The sequence below is a fragment of the Eublepharis macularius genome, chromosome 9 (assembly GCF_028583425.1).
Source record: "Eublepharis macularius isolate TG4126 chromosome 9, MPM_Emac_v1.0, whole genome shotgun sequence".
Classification (NCBI taxonomy): Eukaryota; Metazoa; Chordata; class Lepidosauria; order Squamata; family Eublepharidae; genus Eublepharis; species Eublepharis macularius.
The window spans coordinates 12,273,124-12,285,289 of record NC_072798.1 but is presented as its reverse complement, the minus strand read 5'-3'; the positions used below and the strand labels follow the sequence as shown (position 1 = coordinate 12,285,289).

General features: G+C 46.0%; 1 protein-coding gene across 1 annotated transcript; it reads right to left on the bottom strand.

The window, feature by feature from the left end:
- Nucleotides 1-354: 354 nt before the first annotated feature.
- Nucleotides 355-10,868, bottom strand: ECHDC3 (enoyl-CoA hydratase domain containing 3). The gene is made up of 5 exons (XM_054987838.1): nt 10,661-10,868; nt 7,734-7,855; nt 6,793-6,890; nt 5,588-5,788; nt 355-783 (listed from the first exon to the last, which is right to left on the bottom strand). The coding sequence occupies exons 1-5, from the start codon at nt 10,810-10,812 to the stop codon at nt 451-453; spliced, it is 906 nt and encodes a 301-aa protein (XP_054843813.1). The 5' UTR covers nt 10,813-10,868; the 3' UTR covers nt 355-450.
- Between the last annotated feature and the right edge of the window lie 1,298 nt (nt 10,869-12,166).

Below are 12,166 nucleotides of genomic sequence, written 5' to 3'. Positions count from 1 at the left end.
CTCTGACCCTTTGCTCCCACCCAACAGAACGGTGAGTAAGGGGATCAGCAAAAAGGCCCCTAATGAGAAAGCGCTGACAGTAAAACCAGGCTGGCTTCATTTCGTCCCCTTCCCAAAGCCAGTACCGATCTAGGAGAAGAACAGAGACTCAGAGGCCCACGGACACGCCTTCAAAATATTTTCTGCAAAGTGCTCAGGAGGTGCCGGAATTTTTGCCAAAAATTCCTAAATGAAACTATTCTTTGACTCATAATCAAATCAAGGTGCATTCGACAGCAGAGTAGCCGCACACAAACACACCTTTCTAAGCAAGTTTTTCTAACTAAACAAGGGATAACCAGCAACAAACAGTCCTATATATTTCATACAGAAGGCACCAGCTTGGGAGACCCCCTAGACCCTGTTTATTGTTGGATGTGGCTTTCGAGTGTGATTTGTCCCATAGGAAGCTCACGGGGATCCTTTGCGTCCGGACTGTGACCAGACAGGCTTGCGTTTACAGAGGAAGGCTTCGATCCCTTCTCGTCCGTCCTCCAGGGCAAGATTGTCCACCATGACCCCTGAAGTCGTCCTATAGGCCGTGTCAACGTCTTGAGCCATCTGCTTGTAAAAGGCGGCTTTCCCCAGAGCCAAAACAGACCGGCTGCTCTCGCATATTTTGTGGGCAATTCTCAGCGTCTCGTCTTCCAGCTTCTCTGCGGGTACCACCCTGCTGACGAGTCCGTGAAGAAGCGCCTCCCGAGCCGTTATGGGCTCTCCTGTGAACAGCATCTCCAGGGCCACCTGGATGGAAAGCGTGCCGAGAGAGAACGCCATCCTTTTAGTTTCAGGACAAAACTAGACACTACGGAGCAAATCCAGCAGGCTCCGATCCGCATCCTGCAGTTCCACCTTGTGAAGCACAATGATCCCCCACTCCTCCGCCTGAAGCCAGCTGGGTGACCGTGGGTTAGTCACAGCTCTCTCGAAGCTCTCTCAGCCCCACCCACCTCACAGGGGGATTGTTGTGAGGATAAGAATAACACGCTTTGTAAACCACTCTGAGTGGGCATTAAGTTGTCCTGAAGTACAGTATATAAATCAAATACTGTTGCTGTCGTTATTATTAAAACACCACAGCAGGAAAGGATTGATCTCTCCCTCCATTATCGCGGCAGTCACAGCTTCTCAGAGCCCCCTCAGCCTCACCCACCTCAAAGAGTGATTGTCAGGAAGATAATAACAACACCAAGGGTCATTTCGTAGAAAAAGAGCTGGAGGAACTCATTAGCATAACTCATTAGCACAACTCATTAGCGTACGCCATTCCCCTTGACATCACTGGAACTGTGTCATTAGCATAACTGATTTGCATATGCCACCGCCCCCCCTGACATCACCTATCCTGGCTGTTTTGGACCCAATCCTGGCCATTCAGGGCCGAAATTGGGCCCAAGATGGCAAAAAGGGGCTGAAAATGGCCAAAAAAGGGCCCAAAATGGTCAGGATCAGGCTGCTGCGGAGCGGGAGAGAGATCCACCACCCATCAGAGGCCCAATCCGGGCGATTTCAGCCCCAATCCAGGCCGAAACAGGCCCAAATGGCCAAGAGTCAGGTGGGTGGGGCCACCTGACACGTGACCTCTTTGGGGAACTGCCGGAACTACGTTCCTGTGCGTTCCCCCTCAAAATGGGCCCTGAATAACGCATTTTGTAAACTGCTCTAGGTGTGGCATTAAGTTGTCCTAAAGGGCGTTGTATAAATCGAATGTTATTATTATAATGACGGATAGTATAGGTGGTAGCTGTGCTGGTCAGCAGTAGAACAGCAGGATTTGAGTCCAACGGCACCTTAGAGACCAGTAAGATTTTCAGAGTTTGAGCTTTCAAAAGTCAGAGCTCCCTTCTTCAGACACAATGATGGATGTGACATTATCTTATTGAGAGTGTCCCCGTTTCCATGGGATTGAGACTCAATCTGCACATTGTTAGATATAGGCCTATTATTATGCTATAACAATTGTTCGCAACTTGTATTCTCCTGTGTGGACAATTTATTTATACCCTGTTTTTTCCCCCACTGGGGATGTGAATCAGTTTATAATAATGTTGGCCCGTCCTCCACTTCATCTTCAGAACAATTATCCCGTGAGGTAAGTCAGGCTGAGAGAGCGTGATTGGCCTGAAATCACTTGGTGATCTTCCATGGCATAGTAGAGATTTGAACCTGGACTCCAAGATAGTAGCCAGACAGTATAACCACTATAGCACACTGGCTTTCATCACAATAGCGGTAAGACAATTCAGTTATGAACGATTGATGAAGAACATAAGAACATAAGAGAAGCCATGTTGGATCAGGCCAATGGCCCATCCAGTCCAACACTTTGTGACATACAGTGGCCAAAAAGCCAGGTGTCATCTGGAGGTCTGCCAGTGGGGAAGGGACACTAGAAGCCCTCCCACTGATTGCCCCCCCAAACCCCAAGAATACAGAGCATCACTGCCCTAGACAGAGAGTTCCATCTATACCTTGTGGCTGATAGCCACTGATGGACCTCTGCTCCATATGTTTATCCAACCCCCTCTTGAAGCTGTCTATGCTTGAAGCTGCCACCACCTCCTGAGGCAGTGAATTCCATGTGTTAATCGCTCTTTGGGTGAAGAAGTACTTCCTTCTATCTGTTCTAACCCGACTGCTCAGCAATTTCATTGAGTGCCCACGAGTTCTTGTATTGTGAGAAAGGGAGAAAAATACTTCTTTCTCTACCTTCTCTATCCCTTGCATAATCTTGTAAACCTCTATCATGTCACACCTCAGTCGTCGTTTCTCCAAGCTAAAGAGCCCCAAGCGCTTTAACCTTTCTTCATAGGGGAAGTGTTCCATCCCTTTCAGTACCATGAGAGCCAGCATGGTGTAGTAGTTAAGAGTGCTGGAATAGGATATGTGAGAACCAGGTTCAAATCCTCACTCTGCCACGGAAACATGCTGGGTGATCTTGGGCCAATCACACACTCAGATCCTAACCTACCTCACAGGGCTGTTGTGAGGATAAAATTTTATTTATTTTGTTTTATATTTCAATTTATGAAAAGGGGGGGGATGATGTAAGCCACTTTGTGTCCCCATTGGGGAGAAAGACGGGATAAATGAAGTAAATAATAAATAAAATAAAAATGAGAGCGCAATATCCACTAATATGGCCTTAAAATCAGATAGTTGGAGGGGGGGGGTCTTTGTGACTACTGAGTCCTTCCCTGGCTCTGCGTGGGGAAGCCAAATGCTAGAGCATCCCCAAATTCATGGACTGCCACTAGTGGGACAGCAGAGAAGCTGCGCCTGCCACTATAATTCCAGGCACATAGCTGCGTTAAGTCTGTAGCAGAAAAATAAAAGTCCAACAGCCCCTTAAAAACAGACAGGATTTACTCAGAGCTCACTTCATCAGGTGGATGACACGTTCATCTGTCACTGATAATATATTTTATACTTCAAGTTACAAGTTCTCTGTTAGAAGTTCCCTGTCGCTTGAACCTGAAGCATAAATATATCCGTGATGGATGAACATCTACCTGATGAAGTGAGCTCTGACTCACAACAGCTTCTGCTGGAAATTTTTTTGTCGGTCTTTAAGGGGCTGCTGGACTCGTTTTATTCTGAGTATGACAGAGTATGCAAAGGAGCTTGGGGTGTGTGCATGATTCCCTCCATTTTACTCGCACAACAGCCCTGTTAGGTCAAACCAAGAGATGGCGACTGAGCCAAAGTTGCCAAGTAAGCTCCAGAGATCCAGTGTGGGGTAGTGGTTAGAGTGTCAGGCTAGGATCTGGGAAACTCAGGTTCAAATCCCCATTGTGACATGGAGGCTTGCTGAGTGATCTTGGGCCAGTCACACATTCTCAGCCTCAGCCTAACCTACTTCACAGGTTGTTGTGAGGATAAAATGGAGGATACAATGGAAGCTGCTTTGGATCCCAATTGGGGAGAAAAGTGAGATACTGATAAAGTCAGGGCTTTTTTTCAGCAGGAACATGGGGGAACAGCGTTCTGGAACCTCTTGAAAATGGTCACATGGCCGGTGGCCCCGCCCCCCGATCTCCAGACAGAGGGGAGTTTAGATTGCCCTCCGCACTGCAGCATGGAGGGCAATCTAAACTCTCCTCTGTCTGGAGATCAGGGGGCGGGGCTACCAGCCATATGATGATTCCCTCCGAGGGCAACCCACTTTTCCCAGAAAAAAAGCCCTGGATAGAGTGAATGAATGAATGAATGACAATTAAGGTTTGGATCTAGGGGCGGCATTTCCACAGATGGAAGGATTTCTGCAGATGAATGATTTTCACCAATTTCCCTCTCCACCTGTATGCTGCAGAACTCCAAGTCGCCTCTCACTCTGTCCACGGTAGGGTCTGTTGTTCCCCAAGAACACTGCTTCAGTGGGCAATTTGGGCTGAAGTGAAAGTGGGGCGACAAGGAAGTTGCCCTGCACTGGCACGAATCTCTTCCACCCCCCTCCCCAAGCCTCCTGCTCTCTTAGACTCCTGCTCATCAACAAGCGTCATCTGCCCGTTCCATCTGTTTGCCAAGTGTGACTGGTTTCTATTACGGCACGGCCTTTCACCGTAATGGCCCCTCCTGCTGGAACAGCCGCCCCGAAGAGCTCAGGACCATCCCCTCCCTGTTGGCTTCTGCCGAACGTGCCAGAGTGTCTCGGTCTGAAGGGCACTTGGCGGAAAATGAGTTATTGATTTTACTGCTGCAAAAGTTATCTGTATTGAAGGGCACTTGACTGAAAAGCCTTGAGAGAGAATTTTTTTTTTTTCGCTGTAGTTGTTTTGTAGTTTTAACATGTTTTATTGTATTTTTATTGTCCATTCTTTGTTAGTTACTTTAACCAGCTGGGAGGAGGAAGATTTGGAGTTTTAAATAAAAAACAGATACACGAACCACCGTAACTCCTTTACTGGAGTCTAACACACGCTCAGCAACCAGAGTTCTGAAGCCATGTGGTTTACCGGCACTTAAGAAACCTCTTGATCTGACAAATATCCAGACCAGTGTGTTCTGCTGGCAACAAGCAAAATATCGTCCAGCCTGCTAGCTATGATTTGCCTCACATGCCCAGCTTTGTGTTCCTGCCTTCAAAGGTGAGATAGATGGCAAACAGAATCAGGGCTTTTTCGGTAGTGGCTCCTTACTTACGAACCCTTGAGGTTCGTCTAGCGCTTACGTTGCTTCATTTTGAGTGCCAGGCCAAAATATTTCTGTTCTCCCAGGCTTTTCATTATGGGATTGATTTTTTAAACAGTGTTTTGGTCTGGAAACTCTGTATTTTTAAGATGTCAGCGGTCTGTTTTTATGGTCTATATTTTTATCATGGGCTGGATTTTTTAATGCTGGGTTTTAATTAATACCTTTAAAGGTTATGCTTTTATTATTTTTTATTTTGCAAGCCGCCTGGGGCAGGTTCCTGGAGATGCAACACAAGCATTTTATAAATAAAAAAATAAAATGTAAAAACGTGGCCAATTTTATGTCAGAAGACATAAGGGAAGGGAGCTACTGAGCCAAAGGGGTGACGCCCAATCGTCTTTTCAATGAAGCCTACCTTCCTAGGGAGAGATCTCCCCACAGGCACAGCTGGCGTTGAGCAGAACAGACCAACGTTTACTCCGGGGGTGGCAAACCTGGATTCCTCACTTGCCACAGCGATATCACAGCTTGCCACCAGCTGGCAGCCAGCGGCAGTGGCGAGGCCATTGACCTTGGCGATTACAGGCACCGGCAGCTTTGAAAGCAAGGTCATGAGCTAGAGAAGGAGGGATAAGAAGAGAGCAGTCACCCTTCTCTGGCAAAAAGAGCAAAAAGTGATACCTGTTAACATGGAGTGATTCCGCACACGTTGGATAATGCACTTCCAATCCTCTTTATAGATCATTTGGAACGGATTTTTTTGTGTGCGGGAAAAAAATCCACCTCAAACGACTGATAAAGTGCATTGAAAGTGCATTATCCAACATGTACGGAATCAGCCCTGGATGGTTTTTTGGAATTGATGTTCAAACGATGTTATTCCATGAACATGCATGAATTTGCCTTATGCTGAATCAAACCATCAGTCCATCAAGATCAGTGTTGTTTAGCCATACAGACAGTGGCTGTCCAGGATGTCAACCATTTAAAAGGACTTGTCTGGTCCTTTGAAATGGAGACACCGGGGACTGAACCTGCAATCTTCTGCATGCAAAGCAGAGGCTCTTCCTCTGAGCCACAGCCCTCAGACCCATGGCAGGGCTTCAGTGACCTAATAGCTATGGACTGGATGGATGAATGGAGACAGGAATCCAGCTCTGTAAGTTTGCCAACATGCTATTTCTTTGTCTCTATGGTGTTTCTTTGACCCTGCTGAACCCTTCAGACACATCCTGTGTACAAAAAAACTGCACCAATTATTCATTTATCCCACCAATCCTCAAAGGGGCTTAGAACAGAGAGCCTTGCAAACCATTCTAAATTATGCCCGCAAGGACTCCGTTAGGTAGACCAGACAGAGCGATAACAACCAGCATGCCAAAGCGAAGACTGGCACCCTGGTCTCTCTGGTTCTAGTTTAATCCTCTAAACAGTGCCAGCTCTCAAATTTAAGCTAAATAAAATTTGGGGGGGGGGGATGCAATCCTGCCCTCAAGTCATAGTTGACTTATGGCGACCCCTGGTGGGGTTTTCAAGAAACAAGAAAAAAATCAACAGATGACAATTAATTCATGACAATTAAACTGTTTGGCGCTGAATGGCGCCGATGCAGCAACTCACTTCAGCGCAGGTCTCGAAGACTTCCAGGTGATATTTCTTGCCTGTCTCAGGAGATAATTCCTTTAAGTCATGTCCTGAGGAAAAAACAGGTCCTTCGCCTTGGATGAATTTGATGAAAGAAAACATGGCATAAATTTTAGAACTTTCACTTTACAGAGACTTGACAGCACTCTGAGGGCAAGCCATGTGAAACCAACTGTTTATTAGAAGACAAAAAGACACTATATTTCTGGGCTCCTATCATTCACAAAGACTGAAAGATGGAGACCCTCCCCAGTTCTTTTGCCCACAGGAAGGAGGCCGCCAGCTGCCTTTACCCAACAGCCAATGCACACAGTGAAAGGGATTGCTCCAAAACTCAATTCCCCCTCCTCGTTGGATGCAAACCCTGGGACGTATCCCCATTTGTTTGGCTGCTGGAAGGAACTCCCTGTGGTGGCAGAAATAAGGGATCAGTTCCATTCATTCCTTCTGAATCTAGAAGGAAATGTGAGGTTGAACTATAGGATTGGAAGAGGATGATGGCATCAGTGGTGGAAAGTGAAATTGGGTAGTCAGCCTAAAGGTTGAACTTAAGATCACAAGCCGGAAGAGCGGAGGAGATGCAAAATGGAATGTTTAGGAAGGGTGAAGTAGGAGCCAAAGCAAACTACAAGGGCAAGAAATCTGAAGATGAAGGGACAGTAACTGGAGAAAGAAGGAAAGTTTAAGCTTGGTTCAAAGTAGACGGGAAAGAGCTATAAAACCGGGAGAATTTTTTAAAAAAATTATTCAGGCCAAATGAATGTGAGAACTAAACTCAGGAACGGGCTTAGGGAAACGAACGGAGAAGAGAAAGCAAGAAGATTCTGAGTCACAAATTAGAACAAGACTGAATTCGCTTCTAAATGGCATCAGAGGGCATAACCTTGTCCTAAAGACGGCGGAGAACAAACACACACCTGAAATGATAATGACTCGTAGATCCGGGCTGTCGATATCACGCAGAAGGTCCTCGCGGAGAGACTTCAGCATGGCGAGCGAGAGAGCATTTCTTCGCTGAGGGTTGCTCAAGACGACGTTCCTGTAAAAAAAGGAACGTTTACAAGAGGTGCTTTGGAAATCTACAGTGCTCAAAACGTCTATCAAACGGTGTGGTTCTGAAGGGCATACGCAGCTCCTGCAAACAAGAGAGAGGGATAAAATGAATTAGTTTCATGTCACCAGATGGGATACAATGTAAGAGTATTCCGTCTTTCACCTTGGAGGTACCTGCCACTCAGGGCTTTTTTTTCCTGGGAAAAGAGGTGGTAGAACTCAGTGGGCTGCCAGCACAGGGGGCAACTCTTGGCAGGAGGTGACGCCCCTGGTACCACATGTGCACGCGCAAAGTGCGCGCACTCTCCCAGGGCCAATGACGTCACTTTGGGTCAGCTGGAACAAGGGGGGAGTTTTTAGAAGTTTAAATCACCCTCGGCGAAAGTGGTCACATGGCTGGTGGCCCCGCCCCCTGATCTCCAGTGGGCGGGGCCACCAGCCATGTGACCATTTTCAAGAGGTTCCGGAACTCCGTTCCACCGCGTTCCAGCTGAAAAAAAGCCCTGCTGCCACTGTTGGTTAGATCAGAAATCTCCGTGGCTTGCATTGCAACTTTGATTCTACAGAACTATCATGCCTCTCATGCCCAGCTGCAAGAAAGATCCTGATATGGGATTATACCAGGTTGTCGGTATTCCCTAGCATGATGGATTAATACACTTGGGCAACCATACTGTATTTCAAGATGGCGGCATTGCCATTTCTAAAATAAGACACCCCCCTCTTGAGCTTCATGTCCCAGAGAGAATTCATGATAAAATCCAAGAGAGCATTTTCCACCGGGTGCAAGTAGGATTGGGAGAGTGTTCAAGTGAATTAATCCATTAACTGATCCATTAACTGATCCATTAATTGATTACCTGGCTGCCACCTTACCACGTACAAGTGTTTCAGCAATATAATTCTGTATTTCACCGTGTCAGGAAGCCACTTATCTTTTCAACTATGTCACATCATCAACAAGGCCAAAAACAGAGTTTGCATTACTGTTATGCATACAGTAGCTTAAAACAATTTATTCAGAGTAAAAAGAGTTAAATATATAAATCTATTACTATAAATCTCTGTTGTTGGTACTAACAAATAGCCCTTTGGAATCTTAAAGAACAGTAAACGCATTATAGCAGAAACTTTCTTAAACTGGAATTCGTTTAACATGAATGAAGTGGGTTCCACCTTGCTACTATAAATCAGTCAGTCTTTGAAGTATGAACGGACTCTTTGCCATTTTCAGCTATGAACAAACACATGTTTGGAATTTATTGTTGCAGACATATAATAAAGTTTGAGTTATTAAGCAGTTGGCCCACTGTGACCAGCCAACACATGAATAATGGGGGCGGGGGGGGAGTGTTTTTGGCTATTCAGATGCTCAGCCGTAGGCATACAGTTTCCAGCAAATATATTTTCCTATCCCCCCCTTTACTAAATGTCTAGGAGAGCTCAAATGAAAACTGAAGCAACAGGAATTCAACTGAAATCTGAAATGTGTTGTGTTTTCAATAATAATAAATGCACTTATGTACTGCTCCTTTAGACAGATTAGTGCCCCCCCTAAGAGCTGTGAGCAAAGTCAGTGTTATTATTGTCCCCACAATACAGCTGGGGCTGAGAGGAGTGGCTTAGCCAAGGCCACCTGCTGAGCTCATGGCAGTAGTGGGAGTCAAACCAGCAGAATCCTGATCCACAGTCCAACCACTTCCCCAAGGCCATCTGCTGAGCTCATGGCAGTCCTGGGAGTTGAACTAGCAGAGTGCTGATTAGCAACCCAGCCACTTAACCTCTATGCTACAGGATGCAAAAAAACCCCTTCTTAGCAGTCTTGCACAAACATTTGCATTGAGTAGCCAACCTCCAGGTGAAGCCTGGACATCTCCCAGAATTACAACTGATATCCGGATGACAGACAGCAGTTCCCCTGGAGAAAATGGGTGCACTCTATGGCATTAGAGCAGCTGCAACATAGTGGATACATGGTTAGGCTGCAAACCAGCATTCTGCTGGTTCAAATCCTACTACTGCCATGAGCTCAGCAGATGGCCTTGGGTAAGCCACTCCTCTCAGGCCAGTTCCTCTGGTGTATTGTGGAGATAATAATAACACTATTCAATGGTCTGAGTGGGGAAAAACTGTCTAGATCTTGGTTGTGGCACCAAAAGACAGAGATCTCTCAGTGTCACAGTGTGGAGAAGATGTTGGCAGGTAATCTTCTCCATGCTGTGACACTGAGAGATCTCTGTCTTTTGGTGCTACACCTCTGAAGATGCCAGCCACAGCTGCTGGCGAAACGTCAGGAACTACAACGCCAAGACCACGGCAATACAGCCTGGAAAACCCACAACAACCATCGTTCTCCAGCCGTGAAAGCCTTCGACAATGTCTAGATCTTCTTGTTGTTACACCTTGTTGAGGGCCCTCTCTTCCTCAAACCTGGCATTTCTGAAATTCCACTCCCAAATCTCCAGGATTTTCCCAAACAGGAGTTGGCAACCCTACTTTCCATGCGTGCGCAAGGACAAAGTGCAAGCAGCTATTTAAGGGTGGAATGCGGCTCAACCACACGCGCCTTTGGAGATCCATGTCCGGAGCGGAGTGGCGTTCATGTTTTAAAGTCAGACCTGCGTGTTTTAATTTGCGCCGAGAGCTGCGCACTGGGAACTCCCCGCGCACGTCTGCTCTAGCCGTACACGTGTACTATGCCAGCTACATGGGCACGCACCCACTTCCCAAGGAGCGATTCCCCGCGGGCAGGGCGAGCAACCAGGGCCTGCGCCCCGCGCCGCCGCCTCACCTGATGCCGCCCGCTTGCCAGGCGCGGCTGGGCTTCGCCTCTGCCTCCCGCCGCCCTCCGCTGGCGTGGCGCGCCCCGCTGCAGAGCGCCAGCGCGCCCGGGCGGCCGGAGAGCTTCCCCCGGAGGCGGCACAGCCTGGCGGCCGCGGCCATGGCTTCCCTTCCGCGGGGCCCGGAGGCGGCGGCGGTGGCGGCGGGGCTCGCTGCTGACCCCTGCCGCTTGGGCCGGGCTGCGTCGCGGGAGGAGCCGAGGCGGGAAGGCGGGCGGGCGGCCTTGGCGAGCGCTCCGCCGGCAGCGGGCTTGGACTGCGGAGGGCGCTGGCGAGCATGACTCGTACCGGTAATCGCAACATATGCTTCATAACGCTAACATAAATATCATATTTATAACAATAATTGCAATAATAGCAACATCACCTTAATAACAGTAACATCGATATGAATAATAATATCAATATGAAATTAATAACAGTAATCAATATTATCCAAAGCAATAATATCAGTATCACATTCAAAACAATAACATCAATATCACATTCATAACAGTATTCATAGCAATAATATCAATATCACATTCCTAACACTATCAAAGTTATTCATAGCAATAACATAGATATCACATTCCTAACAATATCGCTATCACATTCATAACAGTATTATCAATGGAAAAGAGCAAGAGTCCATAGGTGCTACTGGACTCGTGCTCTTTTCTACTGATACAGACAGACCAACACGGCTACCCATCTTAGTATTATCAATATTATTCATAGCAATTATATCAATATCACATAATAAAATCACATAACATTAACAATATCACATAACAATAAAATCACATAAAATCAATATCACATAACATTAATAACAGTAACATCAATATGACGTTCAAAACAACATCAATATGAATAGCAATAGTGTCAATATCACAATAACAGCGTTGATTAAAAATAACATCAATATGAAATTAATAATAGTAATAAATATTCATAGCAATGATACCAATATCACATTCACAACAACAATATCTATATGACAATAACAGTAATCTCAATATTATAGCAATAATATCAATATCACATACCAATAATATCGATATTATTGATAACACTTTTCAATATTACATTAACAACAATAATATCAATATCACATTCATACCAATATTAACATGATTCATACTAAAAATATTCATATCAATAAGCGATATATTCATAACAATAATATCAATATCACAGTCATACCAATAATACCAATATCAACTCCACAGCAGCCCAATTTATTTATTTTCTTTTTTATAGCCTTTCTCCTCAATGGAGAGCCAAAGTGGCTTACATCACTCTCCATTTTATCTCCACAACAACCCTGTGAGGTAGGTTAGGCTGAGCATGTGCGCCTTGCCCAAGTCACCCACTGAGTTTACGCGGCACATAGTGGAATCCTAAACAGAGTTGCTGTAGTCTAAGCCCATTGAAGTCATACATACATACGCTTTAAAGATTTGTTAGACTGC

Bases quoted from the DNA above. Each gene is read 5' to 3' on its own strand.
- ECHDC3 (XM_054987838.1), bottom strand. From the start codon at position 10,812: ATGGCCGCGGCCGCCAGGCTGTGCCGCCTCCGGGGGAAGCTCTCCGGC. The intron at 7,856-10,660 runs GTGAGGCGGCGG...CTTTTTTTACAG, and splicing joins TGGCAAGCGGGCGGCATCAG to GAACGTCGTCTTGAGCAACC. The intron at 6,891-7,733 runs GTGTGTGTTTGT...AATTCATCCAAG, and splicing joins ACGAGTCATTATCATTTCAG to GCGAAGGACCTGTTTTTTCC.